Source organism: Ammospiza caudacuta, chromosome 5 (genome assembly GCF_027887145.1).
Source record: "Ammospiza caudacuta isolate bAmmCau1 chromosome 5, bAmmCau1.pri, whole genome shotgun sequence".
Classification (NCBI taxonomy): domain Eukaryota; kingdom Metazoa; phylum Chordata; class Aves; order Passeriformes; family Passerellidae; genus Ammospiza; species Ammospiza caudacuta.
The window spans coordinates 45,047,851-45,074,659 of NC_080597.1; the positions used below are offsets into that span (position 1 = coordinate 45,047,851).

The 26,809-nt window shown below is 40.8% G+C and overlaps 1 protein-coding gene across 1 annotated transcript in view; it reads left to right on the forward strand.

The window, feature by feature from the left end:
* Positions 1 to 26,809, forward strand: part of WIF1 (WNT inhibitory factor 1) — a 38,385-nt gene that overhangs the window by 7,020 nt on the left and 4,556 nt on the right. The window contains exons 3-7 of the mRNA XM_058805572.1: positions 11,395 to 11,503; positions 17,302 to 17,442; positions 20,551 to 20,646; positions 22,241 to 22,336; positions 23,670 to 23,765. Coding sequence (XP_058661555.1) covers positions 11,395 to 11,503; positions 17,302 to 17,442; positions 20,551 to 20,646; positions 22,241 to 22,336; positions 23,670 to 23,765 — 538 coding nt within the window. The remainder of the gene's footprint in view (positions 1 to 11,394; positions 11,504 to 17,301; positions 17,443 to 20,550; positions 20,647 to 22,240; positions 22,337 to 23,669; positions 23,766 to 26,809) is intronic.

Here is a 26,809-nt window from a genome sequence, read left to right on the forward strand (position 1 = left end):
TGCAATATTTTCTCCTTGCCCTCAACTTGCAAATGTGTGAATATTGATACAGCCAAAGGGAATTGGAGACTTAAGTCCTCATAGGTAAATAATCAAGTCCACTGAACACCTTCAGTAAGGAGTACAAGTCCCAACTTCAACCTGTTGCTTCTAAACTGCAGCAAACACTGGTCTCATTTTGCCAAGTTTGAGCCTTAGCCAGTTATCTTTCTTGCAGAGGTTTTGGGAAATAAATTGAGCTGTTGAAACAGAGTCTACTTGAGTTACTAGGTTGAAACAAATTTATTTTCCTGTTGTGAAGCCACACATAAAGTTTCTGCAAGCAGTTATGTGGCTGCAATATTCCTCGCAGAGACTGTCAGGGAGAACAGGCAGGTTGCACAGCAGAGCACACTTCAGAGAAGAAGAGGCAAAATGCAGTTATCTGGGTCTGTAATCATGAGCAACAGATGATATGCATAACACACTAAGAGCTGAGAATTGATTTGCTAGCAAAGCACATTGGCAGTTACCTTGATTGATATTTTTGTTTTGTTTTGCATTGTCCTTCCTTCCTTCCTCCCTCCCTCCCTCCCTCCCTCCCTCCCTTCCTCCCTTCCTTCCTCCCTTCCTCCCTTCCGCCCTTCCTTCCGCCCTTCCTTCCTTCCTTCCCCCCTTCCTTCCTTCCGCCCTTCCTTCCTCCCTCCCTCCCTTCCGCCCTTCCTTCCTCCCTTCCCCCCTTCCTTCCTCCCTTCCGCCCTTCCTTCCTCCCTTCCCCCCTTCCTTCCTTCCGCCCTTCCTTCCTTCCTTCCACCCTTCCGCCCTTCCTTCCGCCCTTCCGCCCTTCCTTCCGCCCTTCCTTCCTTCCGCCACTTCCTTCCTTCCTTCCACCCTTCCTTCCTCCCTCCCTCCCTTCCTCCCTTCCTCCCTCCCTTCCTCCCTTCCGCCCTCCCTTCCGCCCTTCCTTCCTCCCTTCCCCCCTTCCTTCCTTCCTTCCACCTTTCCTTCCTTCCTTCCTTCCTTCCTTCCTTCCTTCCTTCCTTCCTTCCTTCCTTCCTTCCTTCCTTCCTTCCTTCCTTCCTTCCTTCCTTCCTTCCTTCCTTCCTTCCTTCCTTCCTTCCTTCCTTCCTTCCTTCCTTCCTTCCTTCCTTCCTTCCTTCCTTCCTTCCTTCCTTCCTTCCTTCCTTCCGCCACTTCCTTCCTTCCTTCCTTCCGCCACTTCCTTCCTTCCTTCCTTCCTTCCGCCACTTCCTTCCTTCCTTCCTTCCTTCCTTCCTTCCTTCCTTCCTTCCTTCCTTCCTTCCTTCCTTCCTTCCTTCCTTCCTTCCTTCCTTCCTTCCTTCCTTCCTTCCTTCCTTCCTTCCTTCCTTCCTTCCTTCCTTCCTTCCTTCCTTCCTTCCTTCCTTCCTTCCTTCCTTCCTCCCTCCCTCCCTCCCTCCCTCCCTCCCTCCCTCCCTCCCTCCCTCCCTCCCTCCCTCCCTCCCTCCCTCCCTCCCTCACAGGAACCTCTATTTATATTGCATAGGCTTGATCTGACTTCTGTATTGGCAAGGGAGGGTGGCTGAAAGATTGTAACCCAACATGTTGATTCCCTCTGATCAGACCTGTGACGTGTTGGTGTTAGGTCAACATGTTGATTCCCTCTAATCAGACCTGTGACGTGTTGGTGTTAGGTACAGGATGGAGCAGCTTATACTGATCCTTAAGGGCAAAAATTAGAAGTCTTCATCACATCAAGAACCATGGATTTCACATTTTTACCTGACCTAACTGTAACTTTCCTTTGATGGGAAAAAATCTGCGCCTTATCCTGCCCACTGACAGCGTCCACATTTGAATTGTATCTGTGTGAATATCCTGCTTAGTTAATATTCCCTTTTTAGTTGTCTCACCAAATATTTACAGTAAACTTCATAATTTTTATAGTATCATGATGCCACTGCTACTTTCATTCTATGATTCTATGAATCACCCGACACCAGAATTAGACATAAAACATTTCAACAGGCATATCCTATTTATATAATACCTTTATTCCTCCAAAAGTAAGGGCTTCCTCATCCTGTAAAATACAATCAAACCGTATAAATTTATTAAATTATGTTAATTAGTAAATACTTTAAAGGACAAGGTATCTGAGAGTTTCTGGGCAGGAGGAAGGGTGACCTGGGGGTAAAAAGCTCACAATCTCTGCAACTTCTTGTAAAATCTCTTGCCTTTCCACCACTTCCCAAACCCAACAACTCCAACAGAAACACCTGTCTCTAGGTTTATATGTATGTGTTCCTGTCCTTGACTGCAAAGACTGAAGTAAGTGGAATGAGGTCTTTCTCCCTTCCTGATTTAGAGTAGGTGATGGATCATACTGAGGTTCTTCAGCCATTTCTGTGCCCTGTAGTGATGTAGAGAGCAGACCTGACTGCTCAGCAAGGTTCGTGCTGTGGGACATTGTTCCCCTTCAGCAATTTTTTTCTTCCTGAAAATGCTGTGGAGCCCAGTGCTACTCACTTCACTCATTGATAAAGGCTGGTTTAGGGTATTTGGGGAATCTCCAGCAGCCTATGACACCAGCACAAATAAGGGATTGTCAACATATCTGGAATGCATTGAGTGGCAAAAAGAACAATTTGGTCCCAGTCTGCAACAGCAGACCAGATTTACCACAGATATTCATCAAGGAGTAAGTTATATCTCTGATCTTAGCAAGACTCTGACTCTGGAATCCCAAATGGGACAGTTGTCTTATAGCAGAGTGCAGACTTCTGCTGTCATTAGACTCCTGCCTGTTTTTATCACAGGTAAATTTGGACTTGGGGAGGTCCACACATTCATTTCTGAGGCTGCCGTTCCTCATGCATTTTCTCTAATAAAAATGAGGTTAGGGTCTCTGCAAAAGATTCTTGGGAACTTTTAGCTGCCAGCCCTCCCTGTCAGGATTTAGACTGACACAGGATAGGTCACGTTATCCAGAATAAAAAAAAACACAACAGAATGATGTAGTTTTCTCAAAATAAACTTCCTGCCTTTCTTAATGGGCCTTATTCCTGCAAGTGTGTTTAAAAGGTTTATCTGGAAGCTCAGCTGGACCCTCTGTCAAGGCAGCAGAGTCCGGGCTTTGTGAAGATGCCTATGCTGCAGATAGACTCCACCTGCACCCAGGGAGGGAAAGAAAGGTGGTTCAAGACAGCAGGTAAATCAGATTCTAGCTGGGCTAAACTTTCTTCTGCAAGCACTGGTCTCTGTCCTTTGAGTGTACAGGAAGTCAAGGATGAGCTGGTTTTAAACAAGATACTTCATTTAAATGCTGGGAAATACACTGGACCTCAGCTCAGAGGACTGGACCTGTGAAGCTGGTACTGTAACCAAGGGATGAAGCTGTGCTGACCCTGCCTATGGAAACAGTCCAGAAGACAGATAAGCTGTTTGTAGAACCTGTTCAGATTCCCACCAGAAACTGGGGATAGGATTATTCTTCCTTACTTTACTCTGAAGAGAAGTCCATCGTGCTTTGAATAATTCAGGGTATAGTTATGGAGGACAGAACTCTGTGGCACCTCTATAGTACGTGGAAATATGACAGCAATATATGTCCACTTAGCAGAGTCTTCATTCGGTAGAAAAATCGGTGAGATTCCAGGTACAACAGCAAACACACAAGTTCCTTTTCAGATACACTTAGAAAGCACTTAGTAGTGAATTTAGTTCTTCTTTCACAGTAGTATCTAGAATTTGCTTTGATCAACAACAGCCTATGAAATAAGAAAAAAATTACTCTCAATTTTCACAAAAAATGTATTTGAAAATCCATGCAGTAGGTATTAAAAGAGAGCAGTGTTAAGAAAGTCTTTCCTAATGGCTAGTCAGGACAGAGTTGAGTTTTTGCATCTTTTCAAATTTTAAACACTAGTCTTCCTGTAAAATAAGGCTGAAGACCAGTATCTGCTGAGCAATAAATAAAGAAACTCTCAGTTAGAGGTGCTGCAAACTTTCTGTCACACGGGTACACAAAAGTGGAGGCATCTCTCTTCAAAATGCTTGAAGGACTCCAGTCTGACAGAAGCTGTTGTGAGATTTCATAACTTTTGAGAAGGTTCACTGCTTACATTTTGAAGAGAGATATTTATATTTATTACACAGGAGTGCCAGTTAAAGCCAAGATAGAAACACATGGACTCAATAAAGGCCAATTATGTGACCTTTGCTGTTTGCCACGCTTTTAACTTGTGTAAGTAATTGATTACACTTTCATGAGATCATAATCAGAAGGTTGTTCTTTAGTAATGGTGTGCTAGAGGAGCTTTATCCTCAACTTCAAAGCTATTCTGTGAGGCTTAAGAACAAAGGGTTGGAAGTTTGAAGTGTGGCCAAAATGAATCTGTATGCATTATCCATGTTTACCACCATTCAAGAGGTGGATTAGCTTATTCTTAGTCTGTGAGCTTTCCCTCATTGCATCAGATGAGCCACCATCTCTAAGCTTTACATTTTTGCTCTTAGAACTATTCTGCTTAACTAAATATAGTGTCTGTTCAGATCCCCATCATAACTAACCTGAATGCTTGTTAGTGGCATCACTTCCCTAATTGTAAAGATTTTATTGAAATTATTTTACATTCCTTGTGAAGAATTTTCAGGGTAAATATTAATTATCAATAAATCTATCCAAAGCCTGAAACTGTAAACAGACTATAATCTAAAGGTGCCCACCCAGGATCAGCCAACCAAGCTATTCACTTACTCTTCAAGCTGTGAGGGAGAGAAAATAGCCCTGTGGGTTTTTCTCAGTGTACACAGAGCCACATAGAAGTGTTGCAGGTGGCAGTGGCAGGCCTGCAAAGACTTGTTTTCTTAGGAAGTAACCTGATGAGACAGTGGTTTTTGTATTTTTTTCTCTAAGGGCAATAATAATTTTCTCCTTTTTTATTAGCTTTGGGAGGTGGGCATTTTAAATGTCCGTGATCATTAAATGTCCACCAGAGAGAGCACTAATCTTTTCCTGGGTGAACAAAGAATGAATTAGCCCTTGCTGTGCTGGAGCAAGAATTAACTTTTCAGGAGAATAGCTTTCAGGATACCGGACCAATATGTTTTGTTGAAGATAGCAAAGGCTTGTGTGTGTTTTACTTACTTTAAATCTGAACTCTTAATGGTATATCTCTTTTTGGTGTACTGTTTGCTTCTCTCCCCTTCCCCAAAGCAGAATTATCTAATTTTCATCTGTAAGACATGAGAGAAAACAATTTAAAGGAAGCTTGTGCACCAGGCCTGGTTCATGCAGAGAAGTAGCATTCCTTGCTAGAAATTTTCGAGACATAATTAACTGCATATTTGTCAAAACCTTAGTGATTTTGTCTTCTTTCAGCTTAATTTTTTTCAAAAGTAATTTAGTGAAGCTGTACTAAAATGCATTACAGAAAATGTGTTAAACAAAAAAAGGTCTAAATATGGGAAGTTGGGCTATTTTGCTTTCTTTGTTTCCAAATAAAGCAAGAGAGAGGAATGAGAAACTCCCAGACTTTCATCACTGAGGAGCTGTAAATTTGTTGTGACTGTTTTAAGAAAGCCATTCATGCTGCATGCCTTTGTCTCCACGTGCTTGTGCTTAACCTGGAGGTTGCTGTGCATCTCTTTGCACAAATGCAAAGGCTCCACCAAGGCTCCAGCCTGGTGGAACAGCCCCACTGTCCCCACTGTAGGTTGCTGCTGCATCAAGGGTTGCCTCTGATCTAAACCAAAACTGTACTGTCATTAGCAGGCTAATGATGTACAGGAATGTGTACTAGGCTTTTATTTGTCCCTCTGTCTCAGGAGCCTGCTTTTTAGGCATGATGATGATTTTCAGAGTTAATGCTCAGCTGGTATACTTGGATTTTTCTTTTTCAACTCTGTTCCTCTCAAACCCCGGTCTTTCTAGCAAGCCCTTCAGCTTCCAGTCTGAGATTACTTTCAAATGACTGCTTCAAATGCTAGAGTGCCTCCAGAGCTCAGCTTCTGGTGAGAGAAAATATTTGCTCAAAATGACTGAGTAGGAGCCCTGTTTCCCATGTCTCCCAAAGAGCAGACAACTGCCAGAAACAATGCCAAATATAATCTAAATCTATTATGTTGTGACCTCACCAAGCTTCTTGGCAGTGATTTTTTCATATTACTTATCTTTATAGAAATTGTTTTCTCAATATTTGGAGGAAAAGCTGATGTATTCTGCAAAGATTTCAGACCATCTCCCCAGTGCAAGGCATTTTTGGAACCCTGTAATGTCACCTTTCAAAATCTGAGGCTTCTTTTAAAAACAAACGATAAATTTCACTTTTCCAATTTCATAAATCATTCTGTTGGAGGACCTGATCTGCCATCCACAGCTGAATGCCCCAGGAGACATTAAGCACCAGTTAGTCATCTTCCACTGGCAAAATCAGAGTTTTATACCATTCTTCTAAAACCATTAAAACCACAAGTAGTTATTGTTGAAAGTTTCATGCAGGGATGCACTCTACTGTTAAAAAGTCTTCCTTCCCTCTTGTGCATGGATTTTCTTCAATCTGCCATGATTTCCTTAATGAGAAGAAAGCAGGCATAGAAGAGGCTCTACAGATTTGTGAGCATTTCACCACAGCATTGTCCAATTACTAATGTCACATAATGTATTTTTCTTTGAGGTTTCCCATTTCTCTGAGTTCTAGTTAATGCCCTTTTTTTAATTTATTTGAAACAGCAAATATCTCTATTCCTCCTTTTGTGTGCATCTCTGTTTTTTTAACCCTACTGCTTCAGTTCGTTCCCACACCCTCAGCAGCTGATACTGGAAGACAGTCAGATTACCCTGTCTTCTATGTAAACTGATTTTCTCAGAGCAGGTTTCAGTACTGCTTCATGTTGTTGAGCATGCCTCCCATTTCAAGTCTACCTCTGAGGCTGACAGCAAGTTTCTGAGTGTTACACTGAGGTGTGAAAAATGGTTTACCCACTCTGTGACAGGACCAATTCATGGGTTCTGTCCCTAGCACAAAAATGGGCAGTCTGTAGGCAGACACTTTATTATCTGCTTGTCTAAGGGAGCCCCATTATGTTGTTCATGACAGCAGTGTCTAGACTGCAGTGCAGTAACAAAATGCTCGCATATATGTACAAATTCCTACTCTGCCAGACTCCTTCAATAGCCTGGTATGCACGGTACAGATAATCTTTGTTGGAGTTTATCTCACTTTCCTTCATGCTTCATCTTGGAGCACAGACCAACTTCTCTGACCTAATGCAGTGAATATCTTGGAGAAGCAATGGTCCATGCTGTAAACACCTAACAAACACATACATTGTCTCACTTCGTGACTTTATTTATGGCATATGCAGCTGTGAGCATCTGCTATGGATAATGCAGGGTAGAATCTTCCAGTGTGTGCATAGCCAGAAATATTCATGGATCTGGGATAAAAAGGAACTTCTTTGTTGTGTTTCTTCCTTTAAATATAGAAAATTGGCATTAAAATATATTTGTCATTTAATTGATAACAGAACATTCAGCATTGATCTCTTTAAAATAATGAGAAGAAAATATAGTTAATTTCTTACATCTACTTTCAAAGCTAACATACATTTGCTTCTTAATTAGAAAGGGTGTAGATTTCATTAGGTTATTGAACCATAACATACAACAGTTCAAGCTACTCTGCTTTGCTTTAGGTACTACAATTCTATGTCTATTGTGTAAAATGAAGAAAATATAAAGCATACTATTGTGAGTTCTTTGAAAAAACATGAAAGAAAAATCAGGCAGAAACAACATGTCATCTGAATGATAGAAGAGGTTCAGTGCAGTAGATCTTGAACCAAGGAAAGGAGATCTGTAGGAATTTTAACTGTATATCATTTAAAACCAAACTGCCGACAGATGTTTTCTACAATACTTGTTAGAGGGCTTCATTATTTTTATAACCTTTTAAATTCCTCTGATTTATAGAAAACAGCCATTCAAACTCCATAAAAGTTAATCCTGACCAACGAATTATTTGCCTAAAGTGAAATTTCCTCTCTCTGCTTTACCCACGTGGGGAACTGTTAAAGGGCAGCTGCTTGGGGCTACCTGCTGCCTGAAAGCACCAGCTCCCCAGACTGTCCACACAAGGTCTGCAGGGGTCCTTGCCTTTCTGAGGATCTCAAACAAAGATTTTCCACAGAAGCAAAGCATACTTCTTCTTGGGTGCTTCCTGAAGTCAAGCTGAAAGTCCTTTGTCAGTGCAAAGTGTGCAATTGTCACTGAGCAGCAATTTAATACAAACCCCATTTTCTTCACCACCCTTGACAACACTGTTCATCTAAGATTTACCTTCACTACCAAATTTAGATCTTCACATACCAGAGAGTTTGTAGGCCAACTTTAAAAAAAGAACAACAAAAGAACCCCCCCAAAACCCCATGAGAGTGCCTGTATGATGGAAAAGAGAATTACAGATGATAACTTTTTCCCTTTACTGTCACCAATGTCCAAGCAAATCTAGTTCTCACTACCAGGTCACTCACAATGACTACTTGCAGCATAAATTACAGTAGTCACTAGACCGTATTTTAATTGCACAAACCTGTATCTTCAGTTAACCATCATCACTAAATTTCATGGTAGTTTGGAGAATGATAAATATTTGCTGAGAGCGTGTTGTTTGCTTTTCAGTCATGATGATTAATGCAAGTTAATTGGCAATTGGAGTTGGCAATCAACTCCAATTACAGCAGGACAATATAGGAGACTCAATGTAGGGTTAGTATCGAGACAGATTTTCTCCAAATACGTAGGATTTATGGCAGTCAAATCATGTTTTGTATTCACAGATCTGAGGAGTGAAACTACTCTGCTTCACTGTGCAACCTCTGTAGACTGGGATTTTTGTGTAGAACTTTAATGTCAAAATTTAACCAGCTCTATCCAGCACACATGATTTGCAAACATTCTCTGCAGCACATGACTTTGAAGTTAAGCTAGCTGGATCTACCTGAGGTGTTTCAGCTCTTAGATGCTATCATTTCAAGAAGTTCAGTTCCTGTCAACTCAGCAGATGTACAAACTTTTGCAGAGAAATGGTGAGAGCAGTTATCTCTCCACAGTGCAATGTGTGGCTTTTCTTCTGAGCAGCCTGTTGCTTGTGCAATGTCTCTTCCCATCTTTTGAATGTGCCATCAGAGCAGACTCCTGCCTCAGGCACCAACCGCTGCTACGCCTCTGCCCTGCTTAGAGGAATTACTTCCTTCAGCAGCTGTGAGTGTTGTGGCTCATGCAGCAGCGGGTCCCTTTTTCCATGGGGAACTTTCTTTTTGTCTTTGTCCTTAGGCACTAGAAAATTGGCTCTAGAAAATGAGATTCCAGTCCTTTTCCTACAAATTGGGAATCTGGCTCACAAGCTGACCTTCTACAACAGTGTGTCTGGAATGGAAATACAGGACTGGAGCTATTTGGACTAGTTACCAGTTGTTGTTTACTAGAATAGTAAGAACATAATGTTTTAATATCCCAGGTCATAACTCATTATGACCTGGTTTAGATATGACCAAACATCAAAGCTAACCAATGAGAAACAGACAGTGGAGCCTTGACTCACTCATTGCACTATTCTATAGATGTGTGGAGACATACAATTATTTTTCTGAACAAAGTTTTATTTGAAAACAAAAATGTTCACAATCTGACTTTATGGCCTTTTTTCATATTTTGGCATGGTATGTTGTATTGGAAGAAAAATGTTTTTAATTAAAAGCAGCATTTTGAACATTACCCCAGACTTCATTTTTCATCTCTGGTCTTACTGTTTCACTCCACGTCCTGTCTCCCTCACACATTTACTCCATGTGTTTAACCCCTACTTAAAACCTTTCATTTTTTCCTGCCCTATTGTTTTGCAAGTCCTCTGTGCCTACACAACACCCTCTGAAAATTGTCCATGTAGAGTGCAGCCCCTCATGCCATCTCCTCTCTGTTGTGGGGTGTCCTTACTGTCCCTACAGAGCAAGTGGATGTCCTGCCAGGGCTGATAAGGAATTTCATAACAACCATTCTATCCAGGTCATAAGTGCTTTTCTGGTGTCATCAGTGCTTCTTGTACTAGGGAACCAGGGTATTACAGGAGAAAAAGGACCTTGTTCTGGCTAAGGATATGGACAAACATCTTACAGACATAAGCAAGCTATCATTTACTAGCCCAAGTTTTGGCTTTAATCTCTCTGCTGCACTGTTTTATCTAAAAAGTAGACAGAACAATACCATCTGCTGTCAGTGAGCAGATGGAAACACATTTTTGCCAGTGCCCATGCTAAGGTTCTCAAGCACTTACCTGAGACCAGCAGATAGAATTACCTGTAATCCCTTGTAGGCTTCATGGTAAATGAGATACCACAATTTAACATAAAAGTTTCATTTCCACTTGCTCTGCACACCAGCAGTTGTGCTACTGACAGTAGTGTAAGCCTCTAGTGACTGGCTAAGGTGCATACATCTCAGCTGTATGTGGTGTGTACAGCCACACTGCAGACACATGATGGCACTTTGCATCAAATGTGAATAATTCTTGAACAGATGACCCAACAGAGAGGCCAGGCTCCCGTGGACAAGAGTACCAGAGCCTGCAATCTGTGCCACAGTGCAGGTGCTTACTGGGGGAAGGATTAAGGTAGTGGAAAGTAGTTTTTAAATCATTCCAACACTTTCTAGGGATCGCCAAAACAGGTCATTGTTGTTGCAGTTAATGAGTGACATGAAGCCAGCTTGGTAGGAGAGCTCTCAGCTCCACTCCTGGAACAAGGTAATGGAGTGGGGTTGAACAAGGCAGTGTCAGAGCTGTAAACAAGATATGTGTCCTGTTGTGGTGCCCCAGCAGCGTGGCTGCTCACTGCCTGGCACTGTTTGCCCAAGGCAATGAGCTGTGCAGACCAACCAAGAGCAAGCCTGGATAATCTCATGCCGCACTTGTATGTGCCCATGCCCTTTAAACTGCACTTACAATACAGGAAGGTCATCCAGGCTCACCAGTCAGTTCCAGGAGGGAACTGACCAGTTTGGGCAGGAGGATTCTGCCCAAAAAACAGCTTTAAAAATGAGCTTAGCATTCAGGTATTTTTGCTGTCTGCCAGAATGATGTAGGTTGTAAAAAGCATCTTCTCTGTAAAACTATGTATTTGTCCACTATATGCATGACATTTTCCTTGCTGATATGCTGCATGTTGATTACTGTGTATTGTCACTTGCAATCTACGAAATAAGAGGAAATTTCTGAAAATTATGTTTAGATGAAGAAGCACTCAAAGAAATTATAGAAACTAATCCAGTAAATGGCATAATGAAAAGTGTAGTAGTTCTGCTATAGTTTATGTGTTCAATAGTTTGCTTCTGTGAATACAATTAAAATAAATACAAATTTTTAATTTATTTTGTTGTAGGCTGAGTACTACTATGAATTCCTGTCTTTGCACTCTTTGGATAAAGGCATAATGGCTGATCCAACTATAAATATCCCGCTGCTTGGAACAATTCCTCATAAAGCATCAGGTTTGTACTGTTGATATTATAAATTTTGTTTCTGTAAAATATATTCTACAGCCAGTAAAGTCTAAATATTTCATTATGAACTGTAGTTCTGAAGTTTATTGCCTAAAGCAATGCTTGCCACAGTGCTTGGCACTGAACTGTTTGTAATTGCCTTGAGTAAGTACAGCAGCATATTTCGTCTGAGTCAAGACACATGAAGATTTTATGTGTGGGTAAATCACAGAAACTTGTGCAAAATTGTTGCATAAAATTCACAAATGCTATTACTTAGTTGTACAACTTTTGGAAAACAAATTCTTTGATCACTATTGGAAAAGTTATCAAATTATTCTGTTTCTCAGAATTTGCAGTTTGTGGATATTCTGCTTTCATTTTGGGGTCATCAGGCATTCGGCTCAAAGACACAAGTTCTAGTTTAGGATAGTATCATTTATTGTTTATCCCTTAGTTGTGCATTCCTAATCCTTCACTGGAATTTACAACTCCACAGCAGAGACCGAGCCCAAGCCAATGCAAATGCTCCAGAAATACCATGGTGTGTAGTGAGCTGATTTGAGTAAAAAAGCTTTCCATGAAAGATTATTGAATCCAGTTAGCTCTGAAGGGGATGAATAACAGTTTATGTGATCTGTTTCAGGGTTCATACATGGTAGCCTCTGGTAGGAAGGCAGAAATGTGTATCTTGATGACAGCAGTGTCTTAGTGATTATTGTTTCCTAAATTGCCTTAGCCAACCTATGGGATAAATGTGGGGGAAAAAAAGAGTAATAAAACAGGAGGATTGGACTGAAAATATACAAGTTTTCATCTCTGATGAGTCTTTATTCCTGCTCTCTTTTTCAGTCGATAAATTCTGAAAGTCTGTGTATAATATTCTCCATTTTCAGCTTGTGGTAGATTGACATTGAAGTAATGTTTCAATACAGCTTTTTGCCATGACGCCTGGAATTTAGCATGAATGATTGGTCTCTCTATTCAGTGTGGATTGAAGGAGTGGTATTGAAAATAGATTTGGGTGAAAGATGGTATGATATTTGTGCTACAACTGCTGCAATTGAATTGGTTCCAAGCCCAATGAATGTCAAATAAAGATATTTAAAAGCAACCTAAATGTCATAGAGGCCAAGTTCTTTTTAAGCATTATTTACATCTCCATATAATGCAGGTGAGATTTGTGAAAAGCACTCTGCTGCACTCAGCATTCTCTAATATAACCTAGTTTCTCCCTTTATTTTTAACTATCTAGAAAGGGTAGACTAAAATTACTCCTTTCTGACTGTGTTTAGGAAAACTTAATCTAAAAGTGCAGGGAAGGCAGAGATGAGAGCTCACAGCTGCAGCAGAATGTCTGTTTACCATCATGATGGGAGAACTTATTAAAGACAAAAAGGACTTGTCCTGTTGGCAGCACTGGTACCTCAGTTCCAGGACTAATAGGGACATGTCCATGGTGTTCCCTTACATGGATCATGTGCAGGGCACCACTGCACTGGGTGTATATATAAGCAGTATTTCAGTCCTGTTTGGTGTTCTAGTGCTCAGTACCCATACAATATTTGAAGCATGTACACTGTTATTGGTGAGACACTACTGCGATGGTGGGCTTTTTATGCTCCCTGTTAGCTGGCCAAAATTAATTTTGTCCTAAGTAAATACACTCTATCAAGGTAGTGATTGTTTGCTACTTTGTAGTTATTGGTATAATTTAAATGTTGGCAAAACAGAGTTGGCAAATCTAGTCTACTTTGCCTGGATCTACTGCATTACCACAGAATTTTTCTATACATACAGATGTCATAAGAAATTCAACCACAAGCTTGTATTTAGTGACAAATCAGCAATTATGGTATTTTTTGAAAAAGTGTTTTACTCCAAAGGAAATTAATTGCCCTTACAGAGAGTTAAGGAGAAATAAAAGAGGAAGACCAACTATAGTAAGCATGAGCATGGGAAACAAGAATGAGGATTAACAGATACCTTATTCAGAGGTAATTGAACCCAGTGGTTTTATAAAAATCAAGTGGACTCTTGAAACTTCTTTGAAGATATTTGTCTCCATATAAGGCATACGAACGGCTTTATTGCTGTAGGGCCTCTATAGCCTGTATTTGTCTTATGGCCAATGGTGGCCATAAGAAGACCTGTGGAAGAGCAAAAGGAGGACAAGCACATGTGATACTTCCATTTAGCCTCTCAGCTTTTACTATTTCAGCATGATTTCCTGTGTCTTAAGTGATCTGTCTACTTTGTAAGCCCATATGGTTATAGATCCCTCTCTTTAGTACTTTTCCAGGCTGTCCTTGAGTCCATATCATCTTCTGTTGTCTCCAATCACCTTGGCAAGGAGTTCACTGCCATCCATTGCATGAAGATCCCACTCCTGTTGTTTCAAATCTGACTACAACAGCTTTATCTGATGGGCACTGGTCCTTGCACTGGTAGAGACAATAGTCAATCTATCCTGTTCATCCTATCCATGATTTTTTATACATCTATTATGTATCCCCTGATTTTTCTTCTCTTTGCCAGACTTTAAAAGAGTCACAGCCTACTCAATTGCTTCTCATTGGATGCAGCCTTGTCCTTCTCTTAGCCTTCTCTAATTTGGTACATCCTGAGATGAGTTACCAAATTCTCCTTGGATTTAACTGAAATTTAAATCACCTAGGTTCCTTAGACTTATTGAAAACCCATTGCCAAGTCCCAGAATTTGTAGCTGATTCAGTGCTCACAACATGATATTGCTACACCTAAACACATGGTAAGATGTTAAGAAGACTGGAGATGCTTTTCAGGGAGCTTAAAGAGCTAAGACTGCTCAGCTTGTGCAAAAGATATTTGGGAGGATTGTGGATACCTGCTCAGTGAGAAGCAGCTGGCTGCTCATTTCTGACTGCAGGGAAAAGCTTAGGAAGGTCCAGTGTTTCAATCTGAGGGTGGCGAGTTGAAAACAAAGTGAGTCATTTTGTGGCAGTGATTAACATCTTGAACACCACACTCAGAGGGGTAAACACAGCTATAGGTGTGTGCCCAGAAGCAATGTAGTGGCCTGTGACTGAGGTAGATCTGTCCCCCTGAGTGGCCTGAGCTGGCCCCTGCTGTCCCTGTGTGACCCAGGCAGAGCAGTGCTGGTGCAGGCTGGTGTGAGCAGGTTGCTGGCACAGCGCTGCTTCATGCTTTTCATGCAGCCCCCACAGCCCACCAGTCAGCCTCAGGAGACCTTCTCTCCCTGCCCACTGCTGGTTTTGAGACCTTAAAATATAGATGGTGAGCATCCAAACAGGTTGAAAATCTCTCCAAGCTCAGCAGCAGAAATCAGTGTCTCCTCAGAGTGCAACACCATCTCTGCCCTTGTCTGCCATGCTGGTACAGTGGCACTGGGCTGCAGGACTGTGTATGGGCTCCCACTCCTCTCCAGACCTTTCATGCCTGCTTCTGTTGGGATTGGTCATTCAGAGATGTCCCTTAAGCAGTCCAGTGGAGACTAAAGGTGGTTTTTGTTGTTGGCCTTGGCACATTTGCTTAGTGGGCGAGGTAATTTCTTGCTAACTTGAAGGGCTTGCAGACATCCAGGAGTTACTCTCAGCCTGCTTCTACTGAAGAATTTAGAGAACTTCAGTTTCCTAAGCAGAGGGAAAAGGCATAACCTCCCAGACAAAAGGTATTAAACCTGCATTCTCTGCATCCTAGGAGAGCATTCTAATTACTACCTAAAATTAAATTAGGTTTAAGTCACTAGGTTTCCTTAGGTTAGTTTTCAAATTTGTTAAACTTTCCTTGTCCCTATTAGAGCCATATGCTCTGCAGCCCTGGATACAAGTGCTCCAGAGGATACAGAAATATATATGTGCAGGAGAGGCTGTTTTCTGGCCTGGCTTTGGGAGGATGGTTAACAGAAAGAGGTCCATATCTGTGATTCCCTCTCCTTGTTTCTAGCCAGTGATGGACAAATGTAGACTGCATCCTGAATTAGGGAAGCAGGGGCCAGAGCTGAGGTTTGCCCCACTGTGGCCCTGCTCAACACTGTGGTGGGCCACGGGAACTCATGGCCATGTTTTCTGATGCAAACAAGAAATGCAAGGGACTTCCCTCTGTGCTTTGTTTTGACTGTGGTGCTGTTGGTGGCTGCTTGGCATTACTCAAACAGGCATAAAAATGCAAAGATTCAGGAAGAGCTTAGGGGCTTTATTTCAATTCTGAACCACCACAGACTTCAGCCAGGATCCAGGTGGTTTTTGCCTACAGGAGGGTCCTTTACTGCATATCTGTGTGCATGTTCAGACACATGATTAAGTCCAAAAATTCCGGAGTGGGCAGTGCTGGAATAAAAGGTTTATGATCTGTGGCCTTGGACTCTAGTGATGCATTGCTGGGTTTTTCCCTAGGCATTTAAACCACAGCCAGATCTCAGGGGAGTTCAGGGGTTGCTACCAATTCAATGAAATTTAGATACAGCTGTAGTGCTGTCATTAACAGTCTGCCACATTTTTCTCCCCATTGCAATTTGTTCAAATAAAACACATCCTAATCCAAGCACTGATTTCCTGCACTTATGCTATGAGAAGGTTACTACAGTTTAGAGAAGTTTACAGCATTTAAAATGTATTTTTTAAATAATAAACTGTGTTTCCTTCTTGCCACCTGGTTACATGGTTTTGGTCTTTGCAAAGGTTGGTGCAAAAGCCCTTTGACTATGTAATTACTTTAGAATGAGAACTGCAAGGCACCTTTTTATTTGTAGGACTTACCAGAGGCAGAATGTGTTTTAGCAATAAATTATTCTGTATTTTACCAAGGCACCAAATAACAAAAATTACCAAATTATGGCTTGCAAAATTTTTATAACAAGCAATCTAAAACAAGCCAAGTGTAGGGCTTTTAGCTCTGTATTTTATTAGGAAATCTCAGATCAGCTTTAGAAGAAGGAATAAACAATTTCTATTAGTTGGATTTGACTTATCAGGCAGCTAAGAGGAGCCAATTTTGAAGAAAAGAGATAAAATCATTTCATCTGAAGATTATTTAAGATCTCTTGTGACAATCACAACAGAGAATTCCATAGTTCTGAGGTATTTGGCTTACTTCATCATTAAAATACACCAGATTTACTGGCCTTAATTAGTTGTTTAAACTCTTTGTATTTCAAAAGTGTTTGAATACTTTTCCTGGAAAAGTAATGTCCAAATGTCACTATGCTTAACTAGTTCTGTCAGAGTGAGGTGTCTATGTCTTCTTGTTAAAAACTGCACGCATGATCATACGTATCAACTGTACCATTTGTCAGCACTTTATGGAGTAAGTTTTGGTTAGCTCAGTATCTCATTTAGGTAATAATTGCAATATCCAAAAGAGAAAAACTTACCTAAAGTAAATTTCCCCCTAAATATATGTTTTTACAGAAGTCATGTGACAGTGCAGAAAATTTAGACTCAGAAGTGAACAGTTCAACTCAGAAAATTTAGAGTAGGCTTCCAGCATGTTTTGATATATCCTTAGATACCTTCACATGATTAATTTCCTCATCTGCAAGAAAAGTATGGTTATGTTAAAATCACTGTCTGTGCTATAGACTCTTGGGGTTATTTCAGCAAATGAACATAAGCTCTGCTCCTGTCCTGCTTTCCTTCTAATCCTAGAGCCTCTGAATAAAGGGTTCTGTGTTTCACCAATGGCATTCCTCCAAAGCTTAGATACATCTATAACTTGTTTTTTTTTTTTAGTATTGCAATGTATGCTTTTGTATGTATGTGTATATGTGCACGTAAATATAAGTGTTATTGGTATTATTATCCTTTTAGTTGTTCAGGTTGGATTTCCTTGCCTTGGAAAACAAGATGGGGTCGCTGCATTTGAAGTGAACGTGATCATAATGAATTCAGAAGGCAATATTATTCTCCAGACCCCTCAAAACGCCATCTTCTTTAAAACCTGTCAACAAGGTAACACTGAAGAAAACATGCTGGAATGCTGTTAGATCAGGTCACCTAACTGTCTTATGTTTCATTTAGGATAAGAGCTAGAGAGGATGGAAGTAAAGCAGTCACACAATGTGAAGCAATCATGGTGAATTCCAGGCTTTCTGGCTCTGTATGCTCTTAGCTGATCATTTACTACGTGTTTACTGAGCCTTTTCTTACAGAACTCCCCTAGCACGCTGGGTTGGAGACATTTCTCCCTCCTGCTGTTCACTGCTCATCACATTAACATCAGTAGGATGTTAATTAAAGACATTGATAGAGATGTACCATATGAAAAGCCCCTACTAGCAAACACTTCAAGGTGCTTGGAGGAGAGCTAGTTCTGTGAAAGCAGGCTGAGGTTAACTTTTCCAGAAATGGCACATCATCTGGGGAGCTGACCTCCTGGGAACTATAGTGGGGACACTCGGGACAATTAATGCTGTCAGTGCCTCAGTTCCAGCTTGGTGTCATTAGTTCCCTAAATCTCAAACTTGCACATCCAAACTGATTGCAAAAATCTTAAATCAGAAAATTTCTGCAAAACTTGGCTTTACCTTCTCTGTAGCTCAGGTGCAACCTCTTGGCTTTTGATACAGGTAAAAAGGTGGAAGCTGGTGTTCAGTACTTCCAGTTATCAAGCAGTAAACACACATAAGACATGCTGATAGGAGAAAAGCCAAGAAGTTTTTGCAGTTTCTGCTTGGAAAGGAGAGCGCTTGTTCAATCAAGTAATCTATGAACCATAACCACTATGTAATAAGACTTTCTGAATTAATTTGATAGACCACAAACAACTATAATTATCACTTTGGGCTGAGGCTATGGAAATTGAAAAATCAGTGTCCAAGACAAGATAATTATCCCATATCATGTGCAATTGTATCAAATTAACTCATGACAGGGCTGATGTACAAAGAACATGATTTTTTCCTTCCCCTATTAAATCTTCATTCACGGTCCCACATTTTCTTCTCTGCACTACTTTCTCTGAGATAATTGGCTGTAGTGTGGCTTCAAAGAGTGAGCAGCGGGAGCCAGAGCTGTTTATTCTTTGAAACCTCACTATGCCCAAATAGCAAAGCTGCTTGTCCCCTTTGAAGCCTTGCTGCTGCCAATTAGCCCAGGGAAAGTGGAGGAGGGGGAGAAGAAATGGGCAGCGATACAGAAAGAAAAATGGAGTCTTTAAATGCACAAAACCAATCAGATCTCATGTATGAAGTTGCGTGTCTGGTGTAAATACAACATAAAACTTTTCCTCTCTTTTTATTTTCAGTTCAACTCAAAGATACTGAACTTAAAAAATTTTGGAAATAACATTGGGGTATTCTCATAGGGAAAGCAGAGTTACAGGTCTGTAGTTTGGAAAATAGTGGCTTAAAGAGGAAGGGCTCCAAATTCAGTTTAGTCATAGCAGTCATCCAAGTTGTCATTTCTGTGTCATTATTTGTTGTTACCATTTTTACAAGAGCTGTAATATCTAACAATTTAGCAGTATTGCATCATAGGACCTCTCAAGAAACCTGGGGTTGATTATTGTCCCAGTTCTTTGTTCATGGAGCCAGCTCAGAGACAGAAGGAAGATTTCCCAAACTTTAGAGACATGCCAAGGAGGAGCTTTCTCACATAGTCTCTTCCAGCCCATACTGGAATAACTCCCATTCCTGCCCTGTGTAGTAAGGTGGAAACAGCAGTGTTTTAGGACAGATGCTGAGAAGGATAAGAATGTCTTTAGTGGTTAGTGTTAGAGTAGGTGTGAGTTTCCTTCCTCTGAAAGATATCATACATGGTGAAGAGCTCCTGTCAGGGCCCTAGCCACTGTTTCCAGTTATTCTTGGCCATATAAAAAGGTCCCAGCCAAGGAAGTGAGGAGAGCAAGGGAGCAATTTTGTGGATAATAGAGGATTTGTTGTGGCTAAGAGGTGGTCACAAGGAAAAAGTATATGTTTTCCTATTTTTCTGCTTGAAATGGTATACATTTAAGCATGCATTTTTTGGTAATGAATAGCAGCTCTGCATTTGATTACAAAGAGAGAAGTATTTCCAGAAAAAGTCCTACAATACAGTGTTAGAACACAGTAGGACCAAAAATCCTTTACTACAATTACTATGGCTGCAAACAGCTTTACTTTTAAGGCATATAATTTTACTTTAGAGGTTTTGAACCTTCTCACTTGGAATGTCACACAACAGAGCATCAAGATGAGGAGGTTGTGCCTACCACTGATCCCTATTGATGTTGCGTTTTTCTAATGGGAATAAGCAGTCTCTCCTGCCTGCCTTATTCTCCGTGAGGGATCTGGGAAGGCATTTTTGGGTAATTGTTTTTCTACCCAGCAGCCCTTTTTGATGGTATTCCACAAGGCTTTATTTAGTTTGCCTTCTTGTTTGATGGACTCTGGTGTTTTGAGGATAGTGGTGGCACCCAGAAGTATCTCTCATCCTTGTATAATCCTGCCGGTGTTGCCAAATGCTTTTATGTATTTGATCAATAATTGAGATATGAATGAGAGCTGATGATGATGTAGAACTGTTGTGCAGGACTGCTTTCATCTTCCTTTCTGGCCTTCTTCCATTTAGCCTTGATGCTCACTCTTTCATGTGAACACAGATTTCATCATTGTCACCTCAGTGGTAACAGATGTGGTAATTAATGCAATGCAAGTTGCAGTGATGTCTACTTCAGGCTGCAGAAATCGAAACTGGTCCTGCACACTGAGGGTAGGTCTAACCAGACATGCAAGTTCTGGACTAAGCTGCCTGCTCACTTCCACACAGAAAATAAAGTACTGGATTGAGCAGAGCATCCACATTGCTCATGCACTTATCGAGCAATAGAGAGATGAAAATGCAGAGTCCACCAACAAGTGCAGCACCCATGGGAACATGTGATGGAACATCTATTGATAAACTAAAAGAAAAACTAATTTATCTTGAAGAAATCTTAGTTGAATTCCCATTTCTTCAGTGTTTGTCTGCCAGCAAAAATTTTGACTCTTATGTCAAAGAAATGTATTAATCCTACTGAGATCTAGCTGGCAGCTGAAGTATATAACATTTTAATTAAGATTGTTGTTATATTTTATGAAGCGGAATGTCCAGGAGGATGCAGAAATGGAGGAGTTTGCAACGAAAGACATGTCTGTGAATGTCCTGATGGATTTTATGGGCCTCATTGTGAGAAAGGTAATTTAATAAAATATCTCAACTGTCTTCTTTACCACACTCTCAAGAAAACTGTATCTCCTGCACAGTATGCTCTCCTAAAATTAAGAATGGCCTTTTCTGAAGATTTTGTATATTTTGAGTTCAAATATGTAAGAGAATTGTTATTATCATCCATGGTCTAGTGGAAATACAAATTGCTTACATGAAAAATATTTTCTCTTTCACAAATTACTTTTAACAAAAACTGATGCAATAGTTAAGTGATCCCTAATCACAGGGAATCCATCTGGCAAGAAGATTAAATAAAATTCTTCTGCTAATGAGGACTAGCTATGAAACAAAGCACAGTGCTTTAGTTGCTCTGCATTTGTTTATTTGCAGATAAGATCTTTGTAAGCAGGCTGAAAACAAAAATGGGAAGATGAAGGAAAGATTCTCTTTCTCTTCCATGAGTGGATAATAGCCCAAACCAACATTTCCAGGAGTGATGAACCAAGAAATTGGTGTGACTTAGCAAGGAAATTAGATCTTTTTCCTGTCCCTCCCTTCCTTTCCCCAGTGGTAGTCCCTCCCCAGGGCGACTGGAGACGCCCATCCCCATGGGCAACCTACTCCAATGCAATCATTCGTTCCCAGATACTCTGGCTACATCAAAAATATTAAACACAAAGGATCAAGGACTGTTCTCTGGCCTGGAGAGCAACTGGCACAGCTTACATTCATATATTTAATAAACTCTTACCTTCCAACAAACCCATTACAAACTCATTCCTGGGAGTAGCCTGTGGTCACTACTCATCCCAAGACCATGGCCAGGAGGATTTGCTGGTCAGCTGGGACAAAGCCAAGCCACCAACCATTTCACAAGATGATTTCACAAGGCCATTTGGCCCCATGCCTGGGCGCTGTTTAACTCACCAGCATGGACCCAACCTCACTGTGTGTACCAATTGTGGGCAACCACAAAGTGAAGTATTGCCCCCTAACATGCCTCCCTGAAGAGCCTTTTGAGGTGGCCACAAGGCAGAGAGGTCTTGGAAGAGCACAGGAGCTCCAGAGAAGATTCATTGGGAGCATGCAGGACAGTTTGGCTGTGCAGCAGTCTTACCTAGCCAAAATTAGGTAGCCATGCTTATGCTCAGGTCTGCAGGAGTGGGGAAGGTTCATTGTAAAGCCTGCCTGGGAACCCCAGTGAGTTACTGACCCTTCTGAGATAGTCCTGCCTGCACAGCTGTGGAACCAGAATACAGCTGTAGAGAGCACTTGTCTGGGGGGATTTTAAATATCCAGAGAGTGTAAGTCTATGTGGGTACTTTGCTCTCCCCTGTCTGGTATTAAACTATACAAGAGGCAATTTCTGCTTACAAATGGAGTCAGAGTTGAACTTCAATTAGCCTACAGTTCTTAGTAGCACTATACAGAAATTGCCAGATACAAACCAAAGATATAATAGATTTAACCCCTTACCAGAGGCACTTTGTTTTGACTTAGAACAATAAGCAGAAGGGAAAGTAGCTTAAGGAGTCAATGTGCATGTGTTTAAATGCCAGGAAGGTACTGACATTTGGACATTGCCACCAGCAATGCTTTTTCTGCTCTCCCCACCCCTCAGCACTGTGTGTTCCTCACTGCATGAACGGCGGGCTCTGCATCACACCCGGCCTCTGCATCTGCCCCCCGGGGTTCTACGGCATCAACTGCGACAAAGGTGAGCGCCCGCCAGAGCCCCGGCTCTGCCCAGCAGCCGCTCTTCACCCACCTGTGCCAGGTTCCTTCTAGGAGGGCACTTTGGAAAGTCAGGCGAGCAATAAGTAAATAAGTTTTAAAATTAAAATTCTTAAAATAGATGCTATTGCACAGGCTGGCAGCTGCTGGAAGAATGTAGGAAATTGTAGGGATCCATACACCCCAGCTCTGTGAAGGGTTGCTGGGATAATCCCTTCAGTTGATCCACTGAAAACTGATCTTACCACAAAAATCACTTCTATTTCTGGGGTGAGAAAAAAAACTACAAAAAAAAAAATCTCTATTTGAGCTCTATTTTCCTGTAGTAAAATTAATTTTACTAATTATTTAGTACATTAATGTGCTACATCTGGACACATAAAAAAATATGCAAGCTATTCATTTTTCGTTGCTGCATTGGGACTCATGAAGGGTAAAAACCAACAATCAATTGTTCAGAACAGTAATTGGAAACAGTCTAAGCTACCATGTAGAAAGAACTAAGTACTTTCCTGCAGAAGTGTAACTGACCTGCTCATGTCGTGCTCCATTTGCCATTGCAGGTCTATATGAAGTAAAGACTGAATGCAAAAGGTCCTAGAGGCCTTTTCAGCAAAATAGTGGGAACCTTCCTATTACTTTACACAAACTGTTGGTGTCAATGCCCTCACAACTTCTATCTAGTCTTTGAACAGACTTTCGCCGCATTTAGAAAATGCTTCAAATGTGCGCTTTAATTAAATGCTCCTGATGTCTTGAAGGATTAATGTGAATCCCAGCTGTTTGGTGAAAAGTCACATCTAACACAATGTAAGTTATTTGGCAGCTGAAAGTCAGAGCATTTGCATCTATGTCACCACACAGAAAAACTCACAGAGGTTTCTTTTCAGTCAAAGGATTACTTAAGAATTGTAGTGAAGTATCCTCTTGGAGAAATAGCTTCCAGTCCTGGCTATGCTGTGCTAGGCTGTGCTCCTTTTATCAGACACTGGCAGTTTCAATAGCAATAGTGCCTTAATTCTTCAATGAGCTTTATATGTGAGGGTTGATAAAGATGTAGCACAGTCTGTCCTCAGAGAGCTCACTGCTCTATTGTTCACTTGTCTCATTCTATATTGCCTTGTGTGTGTGCCCATGTAAAGCATTATGTAGGAATAACTGCATTTCAATCTTACTTTGTAAAGCAGATGAAAAGAGGTTAATCCTGCTTTTACAACATACTCAATGTTTATTTATGATGAACAGCAGAGAACATTATGTCCAAGTTAGCTCTAGTTCATGTTAATTAATTAGTTAATTCTTTTTATTTGTTTCAGCAAACTGTACAACAACCTGTTTCAATGGAGGAACGTGTTTCTATCTGGGAAAATGCATTTGTCCTTCAGGCTATGAGGGAGACCAATGTGAAATTAGTGAGTAGCATCTCGGTGTGCTTGCTTTCATTTACAGCTTCTTCTACTGTCATTGCCTGAATGGCAACATTTGAGCTGCCTCTGCTGGGCGCAGAGCAAGGGGTCTCACACAGCACTTTGGGACCCTCTGAGTCAGATGCCACATGCCTCCAAACAAGTCTCCTACTCAGAAGTTTGATTCATTGCTGGACCATCTCACCCCCTGCCCTGGTCTGTTTTCACTAGTAACCAGGCTTGGTAACAATACTCAAGCCATAAGTATGCAAGCAACGCCTGTGGCAGACATGTGCTGCCATGCCAAGCCTGTGGGGTGCATCTATTTTCAAACATTATGGCAAATCACACCTGGGCACAGCAGATTAAGTTTGAGCTGTCACCTCTGAAAGGGCTACTATAATTTGGGAATGAAAAGATTTGGGGCAAAAGGAGAACTAAACTGTAAGAGCTGAGAGCTTTCGTGTAACATGCAAAGTTACATTCACAAGGTAATTTGAGGATGTACAACCAGACCTCATTCTTCCTCGACTTACAACTTCTAACAGGACACTGTGCAGGAAAGCTTTCCCTGCTGTAAATAATCCCACTAATATTTCCCAGCACCTTCACAGGAGCATTGAGAGCAGTATTTCACCTAGGATATGTAAATGCTGATTTTTTAATATACATCAGTAGAAACAAGCTCTCCTCACAATTAGGAAATTTTTATCACTTTGGAAACACATGGAAATAAACTCTTAACTTGCTATCAGCCAATACACAACAACAAGTGAATTACTATGCAAAGAAAGTACACAGGTACACTAAGACCTACATTTTGCTCACTCTTCATGTGCAGATTAACAGTAGGTGTATGTAAATGTTTCACCATGTCTCTATGCATTACAAGGCATTTTGCAACTCCTTTTTACAACATTAAAAATTCAGGGAAAAAGAAGCAGCAAAGCTTTATTGTTTTTAAGTAAATGAAGATTGCCCACTGATATAAATTCAGATCATATACCACAAGAACAACAGTGTGGGTTTTCACTGGATTTACCTTTGCTTATATCAAGTTCAAATTTGACTATGTGGCAGAACCCCATTTCTTTCTTCAGTCCCTAAAATGTCAATGTTGTTGACATTTTTTAGATGAAAATTAAAGTTTGATTCAGAGAGAAACATGCATTTTATATTTGGTGGTGGGTTTTTGAGGAGAATTCTTAGAACTCTTATTGCAGCATTTATAATTAAGGGCGGTCCATTTAATTGATCTGTCTGAGGAACTGAAGCTTGTATTTGTCTACTGCTGCTTGGGATAAGTGCAACTGTTTTGATTTCCTGGAAAGGTTTACCTGTGAAACTCAAATTAAATTAATTAAAATACAGGCAGTAAACTAGCTTCTGTACAAAAGAAAAAAGAGCAAATTCAGATTGTGGTAAACTGGGACAATGTCAATGAGAGCAAGGAAAGCGATGCACTTACTCTGGCTCTTGTAAAGCCAGGACTGCAATTGTTAGACTGTGATTGACAGCTGTCATCACCCCTGGGCACTGCATCAGCACAGCAGTGGAAGATTGCAAGAAATCTAGACAAGGCTTAGAAATACCAGAGCAGAAACAAACTTAGTCCATTTTCTTAGATCCAGGGCCAGCTACATTTAATCATGGGATTCTTAAAATAATGAGGGGGAAAAACCTTTCAACAGGCAGAAAGCCATCTTCTGAAAATTGCAAGGTTTTGTTGTTTTGTTGAGTTTTTTTAGAAATGGGTATAGGTTTTCAGTGCTTGTGTAATAATTGAATCCCTCTGTAAGACTCCTGGGAAGTGTACTGAACCCAGTCTACAAAACTAACAAGCATTCAAAGTCTTCCAGGTTTTTTCCTAATTAGTGTTTCACTTTGAATCCAGAGTTTTGTTTTGCTTTGGATTCCTCTCCTACTTGTCACCAGCTGTTTTGTTGCTTTTTCCATCTCTAAGTCAATAACAGAGAGAGTTACTACTCTTTCCTTCATTCTGTGGCAATCCTAGTCCGAAGTTAATTGAGCTGCACTGAGCCAAATGCTTGCCTGTTGCAACTTGGTGGAAGTTGATGTCATATCTCTTGACCCATATCCTTCAGATTTGCTTAAAGAACTAGGAAAGTTCATTGATTTCTTTAGCATTGCTCTTTCCAATTGTTAATTACTTGGGATGCAATTGTTCGTAAATTAGAATGCCTAAAGTTTCCCTCCCCAAAGGCTCCTGCAGAGGAATTGTGCTTTTACAGAAACTCTCCTCAGCACAGTTTGTTCCACCAGCTACTTATGAAAATTCTTTCAGAGTTATTAAAATAATTATGTAGAATAGGAATGAGTGTTTCCTTTATATTGACAATATACATGTGTATCACAAAGGTCTGTAGGGGTTGAGGGCTAAGCAGGTGCTGCCTGTGATGTTGAGCTCCCAAGAGGACAGTCTGTGATCATGAAATGAGGTTTTCGGCACAGCAAGCTAGTGTTGATGCTTAAATTATGATGTGCAGTTCTCAGTTAATACCTTTCTTAAAAAAAAAAAAAAAGAAAAGAAAATAAGAGAAAGGGAAAGGAGAAGGGAAAAAGAGAAAGGGAAGGAAAGGAATCAGTTCGCTGCCCCAGGTTCCAGTTTTTATTTGCTTACAGATACAGGTAAATATTAGTGTTAAATCTAGGAAGGGTGCCTTTGTTTTCTCTTTTCTGAATGAAGAAGGAAGTCTAGTGGCATTAGAAAATATAAAAATGGTTTTGGACCACAATGAGAAAATCTGCATTGGTACATATGGGCACCAAGGTGGCAGAAAAGTGAGGATGCAGTTCTTGGTGGCTCAAGAGTGCCCAGGAAGTGACAGTGAACCTCCCTCAGCTTGGGAGTGTCTGAGTTCATGGGCACTGTTCTTCCCTTCTTAGAGAGAAGATTTAATTAGTTCAGAAATGCAGACAAATTCTAACAAGGCAGTCTGATGGTAGGACATTGGATGATAAGTTTGAGGAAGGTCCCTGGTGTGCCCAGCATGAAAGAAAGAAATTGAGTGTGGTTCTTCACCAGGAGG